Genomic DNA, 22,949 nt, shown 5'->3' with positions numbered 1-22,949 from the left:
ATAAATCTAGAAATTAGATTCATATCACGAATTTCAAATAAATACAAAACTTCTTGGGTTGCCACTTTAAATGCTTGGAAGAAGTTACAACTAAAACTTAAAAAGGTAAAAATTATTAGCTTCAACATCTTATGGAAAAACCTGAACAAACCTTTTGGCCAACCTGATACAAACAGGGATGTACAAAAAAAGTTTATTTTATTTGAATAAATTAAATATGACTTATTTGCATCTTTTGTGATTAATGGGAAATTTAATTTAGATTATTATAGGGCTAATCCATACTCAGCTCAGGGCCATGTGAAGGCACTGAATGTCCTTCACATCAGTACTCTCTGTTTGTCGATATGGAACACCGTCCATAGCTGCACAGTTTCTGTAGTCTCATTGTTCCACTATTTCTATGATATATTTGGGTGTAGGGCATATATTTGATAAGGACAAAAACCCTGATGTCTAGCATCAAGCCTCTCAGTCACAGTAAATAGGCAATATCCTCCAACTTCTCCAGGATATTGCAAGGGCCTGACTTATTATCCCCACTTGTTCTGGTAACCATAGACCTTAGACCAAGCCCGCTCTTCCCTATCATAATGTTTCCAATTCCCACCCCTTAGTCACTAGTTCATCATGTTCCATATATTTCTTGAGAACACAGCATAATGTCCTCAATCAATTTTGTCTTATAATAGTTCGAGTGACCGCATAATTCGTCATCCAAACCAGAGCATTTTGGGGGTAAGAGGTATTAATAATCATGAGAAGGCAACAGATACAGCTGGCTGTCTTAGATTAGGCTCCCCAGAAGCAGACCCTGGTTTATATTAAAGTGATTTCTTAGGATGTATTCCCAGGAAAACCTGGTAGAGGAGTGGGGAAGTAGAACTGTGATGGGAAAGAGGCCTAGCAAGAATGCTGCATCAGTGAAGTCCCATGGGAGTGCACTTACCAGATAAAGTAAAAGACATCCAGTTACAATGGATTTTAAATTAAATAATTAATTTTTTATGGTATAAGTATGTTCCAAACATTGCGTGGGACATACTTATACCAAAAAACAATTCCTTGCGGGCTGTCCTGTTTTTTATTTGCTAAATTTGGCAAACCTACCCAAGAGATCTTCGGAGAGTGAAAGAATGTGGATCACACCTAGGAGGGCCAGGGGACAAGAAAGCTAGTATATTTAAACCTCCACATCCATCAGTCACTGGTGGAGCACAGTTCTGGATGAATATAAATTCCCAGGCAATTCCATCTTTCTGGGTACTCAGGCAAAGGAGATCATAGGAGTCTGAGGGCAGAATTTCTGCAAAGAGACACAAGTGCTAGCTGTTGGCATAGAAGCCACACTGGGAGCTTCCATGTGCAAAGATGGCAAAGAGATCTGACGGGGTATGGGCAGAGCACTGACAGCATCATATTACCCCAGGAAAACTGAGATGTGTGGTCGTCCTGACAACAGCTAGTGGTCTATGCTTAGGGCTTGAAAGCGCTCCTGAGACTAAGAAGAAGAAACACTTTTTTGGAATTGGATGGTAATGGGGTTCTTCCAGAACACTGGAAAAAATAGTATACCCTCCCAAACATCCACAGTTTTACATCTCAATGAATTACCATGCCATCAAAATTAACTGGGACATATACTCTACATTTTGTAGATAATGGAAGTGAATTTATTCCCTAAAGATTATTTTAACTTAACAGAAATTAAAAGGTCATGAAATGAAGCTTCTTGCTTTATTTTCAGGCAAATTTAGCCATTCATGATATATTATCATCCTGTAAGAAGGACTAACATGCACATTACTTAAACACTACCTGAAGATTAATCGGAGCTTCATGTGGTACAGAAGGCAATGGCTCCCCCAGTTAAGAGTGAAAAAACTCAGAGTATGAGACATAACTTGGAATAACTTTCCATTTCTTTTCAGGTTCTTCTGGTAATTGCATATCCTGAACTTAATGTATAGGCCTCCTAGGTAATTAGGTTGCTAATTACTATTGGAGTTTCCTCTGACCCTAAGGAATTGTACAGTTAAATTTATTCTAAAAGTTAACTACAGTTTTCTGACTCCTTGAGGGTGAGTCAAGAAGTAAGATAATGAAAATTTGTTTCCAGGTTCAGAAGAAGGCCTTCTCCTATAATATATAATGCCTAATTATTCAACATAAAAACATCACTCTTTTACATAGATAGTTTACAGTTTCTATCCTACCACTGAACTTGGCTATCAGTTAGCTTGCTGAATCTGTTAGTGCATGCATGTAAATATGCATGTAGTGTATAATGGTACATGGAATAGTAAGTGGTAAGATAATTAGATTGATATCCTTGAGACATTGCCTAATAGAACTACCTAGCCCATCAGGATGCATCTTTCTTTTAGGAAATATGAAAAGTAACTTTCAGTCCAGAGCTCTAATTAGGATATATACTTTCTGGTGAGCCAGAATGTATAGATACTCCTCTCTTCATAGCCATGAGACCAAAGGTATGTTTGTCATTGCAGGATATTGAATGTTCTTACAGAGAAAAAGTATGCAATGAGTTGTTCCTTGAGGAGAAAAAAAACAAAAAACAAAAAAACAAAAAAACAAAAAAAACCCTCCGCAACCCATGATTTATTTGATTATATCCACGTTTTTTTAGCTTAGCCTGCAAGATCCATCTTGACCTGGCCCGCCTTCTCCTGACCTCACGTTCTAGTGGTCCCTTTTTAAACACACACCATTACAGCATACCCAAAATTAACATTACATCTTCCCTTTGCTAAAACTGCTCCATCTCACTGGAATGTGGTCACTACATCCCTGCCTCACATCCCCTGGCTAATAGCTACTTATCCTTTAATACTCCATTCAGGAAACACACTCCAGGAAGCCTTCTCTGTTCTTTCCCAGACTTGGTTAGGTATTTCATCTATTCTCCCATAATGTATAGTGCATATACTATCTTCACAACCTGATGCATTGGTGTACTTTACCTACATATGCATCCCTTTCCCTGGAGAGGAAAATTTTTGAGCAGAAGATGAGATCCAACTTTCTTTGCATTCTCTAAATTTAGCAGAATATCCAGGACACATAGGAGGGTTTCAATAATAGTTTATTGAATGGATGAATTAATTAATTAATCGTATACTCTGGCTTACTACTGAAGCTGAGAATAAATAACCATGAGCTGAGGATAAGAAAATGTCAAGCCTTCAGTTTAAATACAGCTCTATTTCATTCTAAGTTGATTCTTAAATGAGGCTATAATGCAGATAATTGTTAGCTGGTAGATTTATGATATAAAGTATTAATACCATCGTTAAATTAAAACATGAAATTCACTGTAGAGTTTTTTTATCGGTCTACCATTAAAAAAGAGAATATTATAATATATACAACTTTTTACATCCTATTTTAATCATTTTTCGTATTCATATATATTAAACATGCATATACATATGAAAGCAAATGAATGATTATAGTAATATTACTATGAGAATAAAATAATCATTCATGTCTGCTTGTCTACATCACCTTATGTCTTAAGAGTTAAAGGAGACAGGATTAACTTAACTTCTTTAAGATTTAAAGGAGACAATTGATTAGCTCTGTTAAAATCAATTAACAATGATATTTAGAATGTCAGAGTAAATTCAAACACTCTGATCTTAAGGTTTTCAAATCCCATGAGAAGAAAATTTCATTTAGTCTGATCAGAAAAAGTAGAGGTTGCCTAAGACCAATAAACTTAGATATGGATTCTAGGAATCAAGGACTGTGCCTATCATCAAAGCATTAGACTATTATTCTCTCTTACTATTTAATCAGAATCTGGTAATTGTCATTTTGCACATAAATTAAATTCTTTGAGGCACATTAGATGATACTCTAACATTTAAATAATGCTTTTCATCTTTAGCATAATTTATAAACATGAATTAAGTAATCTTCCAAAGAGGCTATTTGAAAATTTTATCTCCCTTGAAAGTGATTATGGTTAAAATTTCCACTTAGTGGCATTGTATATAATTGTGCAACCATTACACTTCACAGCTAAACTAATCCATCATTTTTTCCCCCAGTTACCATTTACTCTGATACTAAATGAGATAAGCATTAGATACTTACATAGTAATTTTATCAGGAACCTGGACCAGTGGACAGTTTTATCCTTCATATCTAGTTCTTGTGCTTCTGGGGGAATTCCCATTGGTGCCGTTCTATTGCTTGAAAATAAAGTAGAAAATGGTCTTTAATACCATTGTTTAACAGGAAAAAATGTTCACCGTTAACAATATCACATGGGTACCATATTTTTAATGAAATGAAAGGAAGAACTGCGTTATATATTATCTTTTCAGTTGCACTGGATGAACAGAGACACATTCAGGCAAAATGCAAATAATGGGGATTTATTATGAGGGTATACTGGAAAATAGGAAAGAAGAAGAAACATTTTTGTGAGCATCACGTTAAAAATTCCCTCAAAGAAAGATACACGTGGCTTTTTTTGTACTCTTGTCATATCCCTACACTAAGGCATAGGGTACTAGCTCTTTGATCAGTCAACTGGTTATAGACCAATCAAATGCTGGCCAGAAAGGCAGGGTAGCATGGTACAAAGTATGGCAATCTTTGTATAAAGATTTTCTCACCAGAGAGCTGAATAACCATCAAATCTTTAGCAAATGTCCCAAGGGGACAAAATAAGTAGCAGGCATCTGAGGTTTATCAGAAGAAAGGCAATACAACTATCAGTGAGGATGAAACTTCAGAGTTTTTCCAGTACAAAAATCATAATTTATGGAACACTCACTATGTAAGATGTGCATTACATATATCAATTATTTTATTTAATCATCATAACAACACTGGAAGGTAGATATTGCTAACCTCACGTTACAGATAAGACCCCAAAATTTAAGGAACTTGATCAAGTTCACACAACTAGTATTAGAACTAGAATATCAACTGAGGTTTGGCTGATATTAAATCTAATTCTTTCCTCAATTGTACCACACTGACTTTCACAGGAATTATTATAAAATCAATTAATGGTTATGGGTTGAACCTCATGCTGATTAGTCATATGCAACAATCTCTCATTCTTATTAACCTGGAGCATATTAAAGTGGGATATATTCTCCTATTTGGGAGAGGGTGGAACAAATTTTACACATTCATGGATATGAAAGAAATAATTATTTTTCTTTGGCTCAGAACTAATAGGAGGCAAAAGTCAGGCGCACTCAGCAAAGACAAGATCATTAGAAATAGAGTCGGGGAGTACCTTGTCCTTTGTCCTCTGTCTCCCAGGCTGGTGCTTCTTGAATGGTGCCATGCTGCCTCTCTGCCTGCTGGCCTTCCTGCTGAACAGGCAGCATTCATTTTATAGCTAGGAGGAAAAATATTAATAGTTCAAATTATGGATAAATAAAATATAGTTTATTATGCTGCACATAGTATTTTGTGCTCTATGGAACAAATTCGGTGTTAATAAATATCTCTTAGGAAACCACAAATAGCACCCATTGACTCCAAGATAAATTTAGACCTTTGATCCTAGGTCAGAATCCATTAAATATTAAAAGAGCCTTCTCACTGGAATTCAGCAAAACAGTACTAAAATAATAATATAGAAGAGAAAACTATGACTTTACTTATTAAGGAAAAACCTACAAATTTTCTACATTGCACTCAAATTTTTATTCCATGGCAAGAAGTGGAGATGGCAGAAATAAAATAAAATAAAATAAAAAATAATAGAGTAAATTGTATTTCTGCAGCATATCTGTTCTTCTTTTGGTGAAACATATTTTGAAAAGTGTCTCTGAACTTATAAATTGAGCTCTCTGGGAAAAAATAAAAACACAAAAATATATAATGGCAATAATGTGATTTATGAGCATTAAGGCTTTCAAACAAACCCCCATCACCAAAAGATGCCTTGCTTGGTATATCTGTTATCTAAAAAGGAGGAAGCACTTCTAAATGAATTACCTTTTACTTCTATTTTTTAAAAGTATTTTTAAAATTTATTTTATTTTTTAATTGAAGTATAGTTGATTTACAATGTTGTGTTAACTTCTGCTGTTCAGCAAAGCTATTCAGTTATACATTAAAATATACTTTTAATATTTTCTCTGAAACCTGAGAGACTAACCATAAAATTCAAAAGACAGCAGGAAGTCCTTGCTCTTAAACAGGCAATAAGGATTCCTATTTTTCCCTTATAAAAAGAGGTTGCAGCAAATCTAGTCCTTTTAAGAAATCTTGCCTTCTCAGCCTATGGAATTCTGTTTAAAATGTGTTTTGCCTTATGAGTAATGTAATTTCAGCTACTGCTTACATCTATATAAGGCACTTTACTTCTATGATACTAAAAAGCAGTGTTAGTCACTCTAGACTTCCAAGCTATCACCTCTGTAAGATCCCTCTGGCTAATACCAATGAACATATTCCATACTCTGAATCTCTTTTCCTCCCTTCCTCCCCTAGAAAATATAATTGCTATTTTAAAAAACCACAAAGTGGTAAAAATAATTTATTCATTTCCAAAAAGGAACTTAAATGCAAATACAATCTCTTCTGCAAAAGCTAAGGGGTCAAATGAATAAGATATTCTAGCAAAACCTCAACTATTAAACATTACAGAGGATAGTCTACTTATTCAATAACATTACATGACTAGATGGCCATCACAGGTATTTCTTCTGCTTCCATATCACGCAGAAAAAGGGAAACTTTGAGATCATGATGTATTCTTGGTACCAACAGACAACAGTGGCATAAGTCCTCTTGTGATCTAGTTGTCACAGGGTTTCTATCATCTCTCTCTTGAGAGCTCTAAGGCACACTAGCTTCTTTTAAAAATTGAGGTAAAATAGTATATAACATTGTATAAGTTTCAGGTATACATTATAATTCAACATCTGTACACCTTATAAAGTGATCACCATTAAAGGTCTAAAGTTACCATGAATCCTCATATGCTTGACCCCTTTCACTCTTTTTGCCAACCCCACACCTCCTTCTCATCTGGTAAACATGAATTGTTCTCTGTAGCTAAGAGTTTTGTTCGGTTTGGTTTGGTCATTTTGGATTTTTAAATATTCTACATATGAGTAAAATCATAAGGTATATGTCTTTCTCTGTCCAACTTATTTCATTTAGCATAATACCCTCAAGGTCCATTCATGTTGTCAAAAATGGCAAGATTTTACGATTTTTTTATGGCTGAGTAGTATTCTACTACGTGTGTGTGTGTGTGTGTGTGTGCGCGCGCGTGCACACGCATCCTTTAACTAATTATTATAGCTTTAGCTAATTTTACTACTTTTGTCTTTTTTATTTATTTATCTATTTTTTATTGGAGTATAGCTACTTTACACTGTTGTATCAGTTTCTGCTGAACAGCAAAGTGAAAAACGTATACATATATCCCTTTTTTTTTGATTTCCTTTCCACTTAGGTCACCACAGAGCACCGAGTAGAGTTTCCTATACTATACAGTAGGTTCTCATTAGTTATCTATTTTATATATAGTAGTGTATATATGTCAATCCCAATCTCCCAATTCATCCCACCCCCCCCTTCCTCCTTGGTATCCAAACATTTATTCTCTGCATCTGTGTCTCTATTTCTGCTTTACAAATAAGATCATTTATTACTTTTGTCTTTTTAACCTTCCTACTTGCTTTGTAAGTGATTGATGCATTACCGTTACTTTTTCCAGTATGATTTTTTTACTTTGATATGTTTTCTTTTTCTTTTTCCTTTTTTTTTTTTTTTTTTTTTGGCCATGCTACATGGCTTGTGGGATCTTGGTTCTCCAACCACATAATGAATCTGGGCCCCTGGCAGCAGAAGTGTGGAGTCCTAACCACTGGACCACCAGGGAATTCCCCAGTACGTTTTCTTGTTATTAATTAGTGTCATTTCTTTTCAGCTTAAAGAAGTCCCTTCAACATTTCTTGTAAGGCCAGTTTAGTGATGATGAACTCCTTTAGCTTTTGCTTATCTGGAAAACTCTTGATCTCTCCTTCAATTCTGAATGATAACTTTGCTGGGTAGAGAATTCTTGGCTGGAGTTTTTTCCATTCAGGACTTTGAATATGTCATGCCCCTCCCTTCTGGACTGCAAAGTTTCTGCTGAAAAATCTGTTGATAACCTTATGAGTGTTTCCTTGTACATTAACAAGGGTTTTTCTCTTGCTACCTTTAAGATTCTCTCTTTAACTTTTACTGTTTTAATTATAACATGTCTTGGTGCAAATCTCTTTGGGTCCATCTTACTTGGAACTCTCTGGGCTTCCTGAATGTGGATGTCTGTTTCCTTCCTCAAATTAGGAAAGTATTTAGCCATTATTTCTTCAAATATCTTTTCTGGCTCTTTCTTTCTCTCTCTTCGCCTTCTAGAATCCCTAAAATACCAATGCTTTACCACTTGATGTTATACTAAAGGTCCTTTAAGGTATCTTCACTTTTTAAATTTCTTTTTTCTTTTCACTGTTGTTTGGGTGAGTCCCATTGCTTTGTCTCCTAATTCATTGATCCATCCTTCTGCTTCATTCAGTCTGCTGTTTCTTTTTTTAATTAATTAATTAATTTATTTATTTATTTTTGGCTGTGTTGGGTCTTCATTGCTGCGCGGGCTTTCTCCAGTTGCGGTGAGCAGGGGCTACTCTTGGTTGTGGTGCGTGGCTTCTCATTTCAGTGACTTCTCTTGTTGTGGAGCACAGGCTCTAGGTGCGCGGGCTTCAGTAGTTGTGGCATGTGGGCCCAGTAGTTGTGGCTTGCAGGCTCTAGAGAGCAGGCTCAGTAGTTGTGGCACGCAGGCCTAGTTGCTCCGTGGCATGTGGGATCCTCCCGGACCAGGGCTCGAGCCCATGCCCCCTGAATTGGCAGGCGGATTCTTAACCACTGCACCACCAGGGAAGCCCCATTCAGTCTGCTGTTGAACCCCTTAGTGTATTTTTCAGTTCAGTTGTTGTATTATTCAGCTCTGTAACTTCCATTTGGTACTTTCTTATATTTTTTATCTCTTTTGGAGTTCTCACTGTGTTCATTCATTCTTCTCCCAAGTTTGGGGAGTATCTTTATGAGTTACCTTGAACTCTTTATCAGGTAGATTGATTATCTGCATTTAATTAAGGTCTTTTTCCCAGGTTTTTGTCTTGTTTTATTTGGAACATATTCCTCTGTCTCCTCATTTTGTCAGACTCTCTGTGTTTGTTTCTATGTATTAGGAAAAACAGCTACCTCTCCCAGTTTTGAAAGAGTGGCTTTGTGTAAGATATATGATATGTCCCATGGGGTCCAGAAGCACAATCTCCCTGGCCACCAGAACAAGATGGCCCCTGTGTGAGCTACGTGTGCCTTCCTGCTGAGGCATGGGGGTGGGCAGGGCTGTTGCCTGGACTGGTTGCTGCATAGCTGTGGCTTTTTGGAGGTAGATGGGGCTCCCAGTAGGGTGCGCCTACTGGTGCTTGCAAGTTAGAGGGAGAATTCCAAAATAATGCCTGCCAGTGTATTAGCAAGGTAGAATGAGGTCTCAAAAATGGTGTCTACCAGTGTCTCCCTTTCTAGGGAGAATACCAATAGGTTCCTGTCTCTCTGAAAGATACATTAAAATTAGTAAGTGTGTCTCCTTCACTTATGGTCTAGGTGCTTTTCAATCTGGTTTTTTTGTTTTTAGTTTTTGTCTTTATTTTTTGCTACAAAGTGAGTCTGCAAATGAGCCCTTTAAGATTGGGTTCTTCATCTCCTACAGTACTATGGTTTTCCTGGATGTATCGTTGCTGTTTTTCCAAGCCAGGGGTTAAAGGGCTTATCTCTCCTGCATGGGATCTAAGGGTTGGGATGCCTGATGTGGGGCATAAATTCATCACTCTTAGGAAAAAGTTCTGTATTTTTGAGCTCCCTCCCAATTGTGGATTGCTCACCTGGGGTGGGATTTTTTTGGCAAGACTGTGTCTCTGCCTCTACTACCATCTCAATGCTCCCCTTTTATCCTTTGTTGTGGAGGCTTTGTTCATCAAGTTTTCAGGTCTTTTCAGAGGAAACTACTCCATATGTGGTTGTAGATTTGTTACGTCCATGGTAGGAGGTGAATTCAGGATCTCCCTAAACCACCATCTTAAACCACTGTCTAAGACATACTAGCTTTTTATCTTTAGACTTCCCTTTCATTCTCCTTTCTCTTTCATCCCAGACACGGCAGTAATTTTAACCTTAGGGGTAGAAAAACCTGATGCTGACTGTTCAAAAAAATCTAATCCTTTTGCCATATGGAATAGTTGAAAATATCAAGAAAAGAAACTTCCATCTGTTTACATCTCAAAATATTATCCTCACATACTTATTCAAATTGATCTCTTTTCAGCAGATATATTTGCCTGCTGGAGACAAAAATGTCAAAGAAACTGGGAACATTTGACATCTCCTTACACAGTAGATCCTTTTTAAAATCATGGTTCAAATCTTTTAAAGCACTGTAGAAAGTACATAGTGCAGTTCCTAAGACATAGTAAATATTCAATTAATATGAATTAATATTAATGAATATGTAATTAATATTTACATATTCTTTTTTATTATTATAAGTCTAGGTTTACAATTATTTTGAGTAGGATCTGCCATCAGGCGAATGTGACCCAACTTCAAACTCCACTTACTTCCCAAGGTACCCCAGCACCAATATTACCTGTTTCTCATTGTTTCCATTCTCTTAAGCTGAACTTTAAATTTCCTCACACATTTATTCATACAGTCATTCATTCAAGAAATATTCAGTGAGGTGGCAAACTCTGCAAAAAATAGAAAGAATAAAATGTTATTGTGCTAATAATAATTAACACAACCCTACACTCATAAGATTACAGTCCATTGACAGAGAGAGGTATTAACCAAATAATTATCCAAGTGTGAAACTGCTATTATAATATGTGTTAGGAAGGAAAATTACAAGAGACTATATTTTTAAGGAAGTCAGGGAGGCTGAGCTGTTTGACCTGAGACCCCCCCAAAATGTCTCAGTCTCCTTCTTCAGATATCAACTAGATAAAAAGGGAGGAAATAATGCTCTAGGCAGTGAGAATGATATATACAAAGGCCCTGGGGTGGAAAAGAACATGCCCAGAACTATGGATTGTAAGGTAGAACAAAGACAAGAGAGGAGCACAGTGCAAGATAAGGCTGGGGAGTTAGATATGGGTGACAGCATCCAGGCTCTTGGGATTTAACATGGACTTTAGCTTGGGATTCACAGCACAGTTGGAGATTGAAAACAAAATGGGGATCGAACAAATGAAAGTGGGTTTACCTGGAAAATGGCACTTTTCACTTGCACTGAAGAGATACAAAGAGCTGAGATGTCAGCTTGCAAGAGAAAAGAATGGTAGCAAGGAAAAATGGTGGAGTCTAGAAATATTTAGGAAATGAAGTCAAGAGCAGTGCTAATAGATTTCATATGAGAGAGTGCATGAGAAGGAGGTGTTAAAGATGATGAACAGATTTCTAGTCTGGGATCTGAGTTTCAGGGAATAGGTTGGGAAGAAGTGTTTTTAAACAAGAGAATGATGTAGGCAGTGCCTTTCCATTCATAACTTGTTTTACTCATGTGTGTAAAATAGCTACCACTCTGATGGCAAGTGGCCCATAATTCTCTCTATTTTTATAATTATTCCTCAACTAGAAAAGTACAAAGCTTAGTTTGATTTTGCTTCCTTTCTATACTCCATATGATTATTTTATTCTACAGGAGTAATCTAATTCATTTAACAAAATCATATAATGTTAGCAACTTAAAGGATCTTATGAGACTTCTCATGCCATTTTGAAAGAGGAAAAAAGTGAAATAATTACACAAATATTAGTAAAATCTATACCAGCTTTTTTTTCTTTGGCTCACATTGAAAGCAAAATATCTGATCTATCAGTACTTTGGAATACATGGATTACTGGAACATGTGGCAACAGTAGAAATTCATCATTATCCCCAAGCCTTTAATGGTATTTTTATGGACTGGATTTCTATCAGTATTTTATTCCAATTCAATCTCACACCCTGTAAAGGAGCGAACCGAATTTAAAGTCATTGCTTACATTCAGTGTCATAGCATGTCCAGAAAAAAGTTTCATTATGGCCCCACGTCCAATATCATAAATCCATATAAACATATGTCTCATTTCAAAGTAATAAAGATGTCTTTTACTAGAAAATGGTGAGCGTGATTCTTTCCGAAATATGTTAATAATTAAAGAGTGAGTAAGTCTGTTTTGAAGATCAGTAAATATGTATTCCATACAAAATCATAACTTTGCAAAAGTGTAATCCAGGGCTTCCCTGGTGGCGCAGTGGTTGAGAATCTGCCTGCCAATGAAGGGGACACAGGTTCGAGTCCTCGTTTGGGAAGATCCCACATGCCGCGGAGCAACTGGGCCCATGAGCCACAACTACTGGGTCTGCGCATCTGAAGCCTGTGCTCCGCAACAAGAGAGGCCGCGACAGTGAGGGGCCCGCGCACCGCGATGAAGAGTGGGCCCCGCCTGCCGCAACTGGAGAAAGCCCTCGCACAGAAATGAAGACCCAACACAGCCAAAAATAAATTAATTAATTAATTAAGAAAAACACCCGGAAATCCTAAAGTGAAAGTAGAGAATAAAATTAGTTCCCAGTGGTGATATTTAAAAAAAAAAAGTGCAATCCATGTTAATTTCACCAATCATACGTTCTTGCTTTACAAGCATATATATGACACTTAAATTACATGTTTATCATTTTCACTGAGGATATTTGACATTTATAGGTTGTGGTAAAAACAAATTAGGTAATTCTGCTGCCTTAAAAAACACAAACCTGGGGGCTTCCCTGGTGGCGCAGTGGTTGAGAGTCTGCCTGCTAATCCAGTGGACACGGGTTCGAGCCCTGGTCTGGGAAGATTCCACATGCCGCGGAGCAACTAGGCCCGTGAGCCACAACTACTGAGCCTGCGCGTCTGGAGCCTGTGCTCCGCAACAAGAGAGGCCACGATAGTGAGAGGCCCGCGCACCGCGATGAAGAGTGGCCCCTGCTTGCCGCAACTACACAAAGCTGTCGCACAGAAACGAAGACCCAACACAGCCAAAAATAAATTAATTAATTAGTTAATTTTTTTTAAAAAAAGAAAAACTCATAGCTAATATCTTAAAAAAAAAACAACATACAAACCCGCTACAAAAGCTGGATGTTCTCTGCTTTTAAAGGAGAAGAGTTTTGGTTTCCGAATGTGAGGAGTTTTTACTTATTTTCTCTTACATACATAAAAATAAAAGGAATTGTAGACATTGATAGGCATTGTGTACTAAATTTTTGTAAATAGGCTACATTAGTTCTTGGCTGATAGTAATTTAAGAGACAAGTCATTCAGTGACTTAAATGAAAAAAAATAATTAAAGCAGGTCTTTTACTGGCACAAGCTGTATTGTTATCCTCAGGTTGTTCTGCTGAAGCAGATTTATTTTGTATTGTGGTTTATGACCAAAGTTAGAGGTGTCTCTGAAAGAACAAATTTAACTACGCCTATCACCCAACCTGGGTTCTTTTGCACCTTTTCAAGGGCATTACAATAGAGTTTTGTGTGAACATGATTGCCTTTGGGAAAGCCTAGGTCTAGATTTTCTCTTTAAATGCTAGACTAAAAAGGACAGCTTGACTTTCAGGTTTCCACATTCTCTTTAGGAAAGGAAGGTGTGAATTGAATCCCACAGAAACTTCTAAAAATCACATTTAAGCTACAGTACGGCAGAATGCTTGCTACAGATTCAGGCTCCGAATTTTAAGATAAGTATCCTTGCAGAGTATCTGCAAATTCTGTGCGTTCCAGTAAATAATCCAAGCTTAAATGGGAGAGGGGATTCCTCTGTTACAAATTAAATTATGTTTCTAATTTTGAATTTTTAAATAATCATTCTGTAAATCAGAGAAGCCCTAAGCGATACCCTGTCTTTAATAGATCATTAGGACTATACATTGTGACAGTATTATTTTATATCCACCTATCAGACTCTATCCCATCATGATCTAAAGACATTTAACCGGGGAAATAAAAACAAAATGGTAATTAGTCAAGAAGAGTCTCAGTTTTACTGCAAGATGGCATTGTTTGTGACTCAGGGCAAAAAAATTTGAAAAAGCATTGATGCATCCAATGCAGTGGGGGTGCTGGGAACCTTGTCTCCTAATTCCACCATTTCCACTGCCATCTCTTGTTCCTTTCAAGTTGTACATTTTACCAGAAGTGCGGTTGATGCTATTTTTGTGGGTACCAAAGGCCCTTTTGTTTCGTTTAACCGCAGCCCTTCATTTACTCAATAAACATATTAGTTATTTTTATATGTACTTGAAAAAAAGAAACATTTGACATCTAGAAGAGGTAGGCTTAATTTTAGCTTTCACTCTTATATCTCCATAATATGTCTTGCTACTTAAATACTGTAGGATCCCTTTGCCCTGCACAGAAGGTGAATAAAGATGTCTCAGGTTTAGTATAAGAATTAAATGAGGGCTTCCCTGGTGGCGCAGTGGTTGAGAATCCGCCTGCCAATGCAGGGGACACGGGTTCAAGCCCTGGTCTGGGAAGATCCCACATGCCGCGGAGCAGCTGGGCCCGTGAGCCACAATTACTGAGCCTGTGCGTCTGGAGCCTGTGCTCCGCAATAAGAGAAGCCGTGATAGTGAGAGGCCCGCGCACCGCGATGAAGAGTGGCCCCCGCTTGCCACAACTAGAGAAAACCCTCGCACAGAAAAGAAGACCCAACACAGCCATAAATAAATAAATAAAGGAAGAAACAACCCCTCTCTAAAAAAAAAAGAAATTAAAAAAAAAAAAAAGAATTAAATGAGACAACAAAATATTGTGTAAAACCTTATAAATCTAAAAAAAGGGAGAGGGCTTCTCCTATACTTAGCAAAACTTTAAAATATGAAAAATATCTCAAATGGCTTTTCATTTAAAACCAACATAAACTGCCTAGAAATTAGCAATAATGAAAATATTACATTTAATAGCTTATATGACACAACTAAAGTAGTACTTGGAGAAATACTTAATAGCCTAAGCATTTACATTACTAAACAGAAAAAAATATAATGAATATCCAACCTAATAAGCTAAAGAGCAATAAGAAAAGGAGAAAAAGTATATTGAAAGAAGTAATAAATGGCAAATATTGAACTGAAAAATAGAAATTAGTTATCTAAGAGATGAGTATATAGGGAAAATAAAGAATAAAACAGATAAATCATTATCTAATTTTAAAAAAGGAAAAAGACAAATACACCAAACATAAAGACACAAATTTTCACAGAAGATGACATTAAAGAATTATAAATTACTTTGCTCATCTCTGTAAAAATTAATTTGCAAATGTAGGTAAATAATCTAAGATAATCAATATAGCATAAAAAATTGAAACCTACAGATTACCATAGAAGAAATAGAGAAACTTGTCAAAGAAAACCTCTCACCTCCTGTCTCCAGACACACAAACACATTCAAGTTAAAGCATTAATCATAAATAGATTCTTCAGGAAAGTCACTGAATTCTATCAATTATTTAAGTAATACAAAACTATGTTATTTGCATTGCTCAAGAGAATCTTTAACAAATGCAAAAATAGGTAAAAGATAAGCAAAAAAAAGGCAATTTCCCTAAATGCTAAATTAAATATTAGCAAACAGAATACAAGAACATAACAAAATAATAATAATCCATTATTGATTAGAGTCTTACTAGATTCTGGTATAATTCAATATTGAAGGAATATAATAATATAATCTGCATAGTAATATAGATTCAAATATAAAATATTTATAATCACTTCTCAAAAGTTAAAAGATATTTTAACATTTTTAAAAGAAAAATTTAACATCCACATTTGCCTTAAATAGTACATAATAAGTTTAAAATCATGGATATTTATTTGACATTAGAAAATATAGATATAAGTTTAAACACATATTTAGATATAAATCTAGAACTTACAGTATTAATGTGGATATAGATTTTAATGTGCAAACCAGTGTTCCTGTTAAATTTAGAAACAGTGCAAGGATATTCACTATTACCACTCTTGTTTAATATTGTTTTGGACATAACAGCTTATGTGATTAGACAAAAGAGAGAAATGAGGTAAGAAACAGGTGAAACTATCATTATATACCCAAAACAATATTGTGTGCCTGGAAAACTGAAGTAAATCGACTGAAAAACTGTTTTTAAAATATATTCATTTTCAATGGAGGGATTAAGCATAGAGAGATATATTTTTAAAGTAATGTTCAAGATTCACATAGAATAAATTTTAAAACTCTCTTGTGGGACATAAAAATAAAATTTGAATCGATTAAAAAGCAATATGCTGTTTCTGGCTAGAAAGGCTCAAGAAGATAAAATGTAAATTTTTGTAAATTAATATTTAAAACATAATCTGTTACCAATAAAAACAGCAATGTAATTTTTTTTGAGCAAGTGAATTCTAAAGTTCCTACACATAAACGTTAAAAATAACACAAAAAAGAAAGAGAAGAAAAAGATCAGTAAACTTCTGGAAATTCTATTAGTCTGGTGCAAGATTAGACAGAGAAACCACAAAAGAGGAGAAAATAAAGAGTCTTAAATTAGACGCTCATACATATATGTAGGACTTTAGCATAAAACATCAGTGATTTTTTATTATGGGTGAAAATAATGAATTGTTCAATGAATGGCATTGGGAAAAATCCATGCATCTTGAGAATATACAAAGCTACTATCTATAGCTTACACTAGAATTAATTCCTGATGGGTTCAAGATTTAAATATTAAAAATAAACTGCAGCAGTATAAGAAGAAGGTACAATTTCGGCATGAAGAAGACCTTCCTAAATTTTATACAAAAATGGAAGCCATGAAAAGAAAAGGTATGTAAATTACAATAAAGCAGTCTCCTTGACAATATACGTCATTACAGAATCAAAAGCAAACATCAAAGAGAAACAAAGCAAAAATAGCCAAAAAGCAACATCACCTAACAACATCTGATAACAAAGGTATGGTTCCCTTCAGATTTCCTTCAAGTTCATTAAAAAAAAAATACCAGAAATTGGTAATTTGTAAAGGGGAATATAGTGGCAGTTCACACAAAAAAAGAAAATATATATGAATAATAAAAAAGTTAATCTTGTCTTTTATTCCAATATCATAGTGGTCTACTGTCCTTTGAAAACTCATAGATACTGAATAAATTACAATAAGCATATTTTAAGATGCATTTCTAAGTTCATAGTAAGTTAAGGAAAATCCCAAAGAACCTATTTAGATGAACAGAGATATTAAATTGAAGAAATAAGCAAATACTAAAGAAAGGACAAATATCCAAATCAGGAAACTAGAGCATTAAAAACTAAGATGCTAATTCTCAAAGCTCTTGTTAAAGGGCTATACATGTATGGAAAAAAGGAAACTAATCTTGGACAAGGAGAATTGAGAGAAAGCCCAGGTCCTCTAGCAGTACTGCCTAATAGGACTTTCTATGTGGAAGTGTTCTATAGTTGTGCTCGCCAATATAGTAGCCACTAGCCATGTGAGGGTGAACTTGAAATATTCCTCGTGAAACCAAGGATATAATGTTTAATTTTATTTAAGTTTAATTAATTTAAATTTAAATTTAAAAAGCCACACATAGCTAGCACCTAAGTTATTGGACAGCACAGCTAAGGAGCCTCAACATTAGTAAAAGATGGGGCTACAGAAAGGTTTCTTCCCATGTAAAATAACTTATATTCTTAAAAAATATCAGACACATTTATTTAGAAATAGGTAAATATTTCTTGAAATAGTCCCAAAATGTGTAAATAATTTTAAAATGTTGAAAAATCTGATTATATGAATAACTTCTGTTTATCAAAAACACCATAAAGTAAGAGTAAAAAAGAAAATATACATAATGAAAAAACAATTTTACCTAAATTACATAACTATTATAAATAAATTTAAAATATGCAACCCAATAGAAAAAAAAGTATATATATTAATAGGTGTCTCCTAGAAGGGAAAACTAAAGGAACAATACATGAAAAAAGGTTAACAATGCCAATTTTTGGTAAGGATGTAAAGATCACTCTCACTAACTGTTGATAATACGATATCTTTACATAGACACACACATACACATACACGCAAGACACTGCAAAACAACATAGTGTATAATAACAGGCAAATAGACTGAAAAGGATTTCCTACTCATAAAAATAATTGTAAATACTTTGGAAATGTCCTGATTAAGCATTTTGTTCTCATATCCTCAATTAAGTTCTATAATGTAAGTAGATTAAACATAAATCAGAAGCAAAGGTCACTAATGAAAATGATACTAACAAAAAAGAAACAAAATTGTATGCATGATTTGATTAAGAGTTCAAACATAACATTTGAGTTTTACCATCCATAAAAACTGAACTATACTACCAACTACTTGAATCATATTTTATCAAATTATTAACAGACTTGGCCTCATTTGTTCAAAGACTAAATTATTAAGATAATAATTAAACATGAAATTGAATTATTTGTATATATCCTTTCTATAGTGAAAAAAGAGAGTGTTAATATCTACTTTAGAAATTGAAGGTCCATTGAAGCTCAGTTCTTACGAAGAAAGTACTTTTTAATCAATAATTAAATCTGATAAAAATATTTGCAAATCTACGCAGAGAGACAGCAGGTTCGTTAACAAAAGGTTATAAAGGTTCTTAAACTTACTCCCAAACGTAATTTCTTTTGAACATTGAACAAAAAAATAAACATATGAAAATAATGGAAAAATCGGTACTCCTGAAATGCTGAGTCCATAATTCTTCCTGAATGACCAAGAACTTGTCCAAATAAAGTAATTTCTGTACTGTTTTAACATCCTTTTCAAATCTCTATTGCTACTGGAAACATTAGGTTTACATCAATTCTCTAATACTTTTAAGTCTGAATAAATTAAATACTCAGGCATAAAAATATGACTATGAATATACTCACATATATACACACAGTTCTCAAAGAGCTTAGCATTTAATACATTTTAGAAATATTTCCAATGATATTTTGTTTTTTGCTCTAAATTTGCCTTCGTCTGTAGCATTTTAAAAACATTTCTCAAATATGACATTTCCAGCAGCAGTTAATTTTCTTTTTACTTATATAGTGCATATGTACCAAACAGGTGCCCAACTTCCTGACATTCATCTCATGTACACTTCATAGATTTCCTTATTTGCAAATGGTCACTATGAGGTTTCTTTATTTAGCATTTCATGAAAGATTAAATCCTTCTACCGAAGCTACTGCTCTAAAGTTTGATTAGTGACCTCTTCACATTACAGCAGTAATTTCAGGTCATATAATGGTTAGAAAAAGCTCGTCCTTTATATCCAACTCACTATTGTACATAGAGTTTTGGTGTCTAGAGCAGGCAGATGAAGCCACCGACTTGCATTAAGAAAGTGTACCTTAATAAGAAGTACTCTAATGTATCTTTGTTTTACTTGCCATCTTAGAAAAATTCTACAATTTATACTCAGTTCTTCTAGAAACAACTTGGTTCACTAACAATTCTCCCCTCTTGTGGTATTGCTATTTCTGGCCCATCATTCCTTAATTTTCTATTTGACCTCCTCCTTCTCTACCTGACCTCTGAAGTCTGCAGAGTTTCAGTGCTTAGTTTTAAGTCTTTTTCTGTTTTTAATCTGGAACATTTCCCTACAAATTAATAAATTGATTTACAAATGTTGACTAAAGACCTTCTGTAAGCTATATATGATCTCATTGAGTCTTGCTGTTTATAACTATTTATGTTTAATTTCATATTTTAGTTTAGTATTTCCCTTTGAATTTCATTCTTGTAGATCTCTGCCTAAATAATATCTCCACTTTAATAACTGATAGATATCTTATTCTCAGTATATCAAGCTGACATTCTAATCAAACAAAATATATTGATAAAACAACCAAAAAATTAGAGAATTTATAAGAATAAGTTCAAGCTCACTCTTAATTAGGGAATGCAAATTAAAACAACATCGAAATACAATTTCTCAACCAACAGACTGACAATAATTTTAAAACATGACAATATTTTCTCTTCATGAGGCTGAGGAGAAACAGGCACATTCATTCATTGCTACTGAAAATGGAAATCAATACAACCTTCAGAGAAAAATTTTGGCAATACACAACAAAACTTCATGTGTGCTTTCTTTTTGATCCAGTAATTACACTTCTAGATATCTACTGTGAAGATTCACCTCTAACAACATAAAAATACGTAAGCACAAAGTTATTCATTGCAGCACTGTTCATAACTGCAAAATATTGGAAACCTAACCTATGGTAAAGCCTCACAAGGCTGCAGCACATGGGGGAAGACCCAACCAGCTATCAGCAGACTCCCTGATTTGAGGAGATAAAGGTGAGAGTCTGGGGAGACCAAAGTAGGTAGGGTTGACAGGACAGAATGCTAGTGAAAAAGGGCTGCCCAGAGAGAGAAATCTAGAGGTCCACAGATAAGCCCCCATAATACTCATCAACATGTGTGTGTGAGGAAACTCCCCAAAGCCAGGGAAAGAATCACCCAGAAGACTAGAAGTAAGCATGTTAGCACTCACATGGGGCCGAAAATAGTGCCTGTTCCCACTGACCTAACTGGAAAACCTCATGATTTATGGAGTACTTAGAAGTCTTGCCTCAATTGTGGTGAATAACTAGTGATAAACTGAGCACTGCTCTGTTTCCACCTAACAAATCTTAAAAGGAAGATCTAAAAGGATTCGTCTATTCCCAGGTAATTTATCTGCATCCCAGAATAGAGCTCAACGATATTTATAGGAGTTGTAGGAGAAGAAAAATCTCTTCCTCTATTCATCTTAGGTTCTCCAGCTGGGGCCCTGTAAATTAGATTGGCCAAAGGCAGATTAGAAAAGAAAAACAAACAGGCATTTATTAACATGCATGGGATGCACGTAACACATGGGAATACACAAGATGAGCAACTCAAAGTTTTGGTTAAAACTTGGGCTTATATAGCATCTTAGCAGAAGAACAATACATTTTTTAGAGAAGTGACAACAAAGGAAAAACAAAGGAAAAAGACCTTGGGTCTCTAAGGTTGGCAAATTGTGGGAAGGTGAATATCTACGAAACTAATGTCAGATAAATCTAGTTAGTAAAGTTTGTTATATAAATTCCTCTGGTGCTGTCACTAAGCTGATAAAGGTCTGAAGTTGTCTCCAGTGATTAACTTTTGTCCTTCCTGGTAGAGAGGGGAAGAGGGCACCTTTGTAAATATATGTTCTGCTATTAGGCAAATAGGGGAGGACAGAGAGACTTCTTGTATCTGTTTCTTCTCAACTACCTTCAGCTTAAAATTATCCTTATGCCAAAATGAAATATTTTGGAGTGGCATACTCTGTCCCCCTACACAACACAAAAATATTCAGCACTGAATAAGTCGGGATGTTTCATATCAGAGGGTAGCAGCTCTGCCAAAAATTGGGGCTGGCCAACCATAGAGAAGAGTCTAGTTTCAAGGTTTCTTCTTAAGCCCTTTGCCTCATTTTATGGATTGAATTGTGTCCGTCAATAAGATATATTGAAATCCAGACCCCTAAATCTGTGAATGTGACCTTCTTTTGAAACAGGGTCTCTACAGATATAATCAAGTTAAAATGGAAGGTAATATTGGATTAGGGTGGGCTCAAATCCAATGACTGATGTTTTCATAAGAGGGAAATTTGGACACAGATTCATTGGGAAAAGGCCACGGTGAAGACAAAGGCAAAGATTGGAGTGATGAGTCTATAAGCCAAGAAACACCAAGGATCCCTGGCAACCACCAGAAGCTAGGAGAGAGGCATGGAAAAGATTATCTCTCAAAATTCTGGGAGGAATCAACACTGCTGACATCTAAATTTTGCACTTTTAGTATCCAGAACTGTGAGAGAATAAATCTCTGTTGTTTTAAGCCACGTGGCTTTTGGAACTTAGTTAAGACAGCCCTAGGAAAGTAACAATTAGCAAGTGTAGAATTCTGGAAGTGTTCACTGGCCCTTTTTTAAAATAGACCACGCTAGTAAATTTTGCCTAAACAGAGAAGATGTGCAGTTAATTTGTAGGGTACTGAATTGCTCTTCATTATGGAGAGTGGGGAGATTTTTGTTATAGGGAGAGACAACCAAAAAGAATGGAAACAAGAAGATTACAAAGCTGAGACTCTTCAAAGAGAGATGAATTGTTAAGTTATCCAGTGATTAGATATGGTTGCTGAGTAACTTTGAAGTTCTATGCTGTTCTGTGCTGTGCTATAATTGCTACCCACACTCATGACCCTTGGGCTTTTGGTCACAAATTGCATATTGTTATGCACTCATTCTCAACTGGGTGGTTCTATGGGAAGGTGGAGGAAGTTAACAAGGGTCTGGTAGGGATTAAGAATAATGGTAAAGAATCTGTTCAGCAGGAGACAAAATGGAGATTCAAAGTAAGAACTGAGTTACAGACGAATATATGAAATAGCACTTTTCCCGAAAAAAAAAAAAATCCCTGGAGGTCTGAGGAAGAAAACTGGGCTCCCATAGCATACTAAATGATGGTAGAATGAAATTTAATTAAATATTAATTGGACTTAAAGGTCATGGTAAACCATCAACGTGGAGTCAAATGGGAGTCTGTAGAGTTGATAATTGAATTTCTTAAGTGTCTTTTGCTGTCAACGCCCTTCCTGAATAAATTGGTTTTAACCTAGTTTTATTTTTTCAATTTTATTATACTATTTGGTTTCTATCATGTCTAATGGGGGTCATTCTGTATTTTGATAATTTTGCTTAGCTATGCTATGTTGATTTTATATTTAGCTCTCAGAGTAAAATATCATATAATTTGCCCAATTT

The 22,949-nt window shown here is 35.2% G+C and overlaps 1 protein-coding gene across 4 annotated transcripts in view; it reads right to left on the bottom strand.

The window, feature by feature from the left end:
• Positions 1-22,949, bottom strand: part of LOC309665724 (uncharacterized protein) — a 608,811-nt gene that overhangs the window by 69,295 nt on the left and 516,567 nt on the right. For 2 of the 4 annotated variants that reach the window (XM_082472434.1, XM_082472433.1), the window contains exons 10-12: positions 10,700-10,802; positions 5,285-5,389; positions 4,123-4,220 (exon numbers count right to left, since the gene is read on the bottom strand). In XM_082472434.1, the coding sequence (XP_082328560.1) occupies positions 4,123-4,220; positions 5,285-5,389; positions 10,700-10,773 (277 nt within the window). In that variant the 5' untranslated portion in view covers positions 10,774-10,802. Of the gene's footprint in view, positions 1-4,122; positions 10,803-22,949 lie in introns of all 4 variants that reach the window. The other 2 variants (XR_014266649.1, XR_014266650.1) reach the window with 1 other exon arrangement.

This window comes from Balaenoptera physalus (genome assembly GCF_965194825.1).
Source record: "Balaenoptera physalus genome assembly, chromosome: 8".
Lineage (NCBI taxonomy): Eukaryota > Metazoa > Chordata > Mammalia > Artiodactyla > Balaenopteridae > Balaenoptera > Balaenoptera physalus.
The sequence above is the reverse complement of the archived record's forward strand: the minus strand, read 5'-3'. Positions and strand labels throughout refer to the sequence as shown.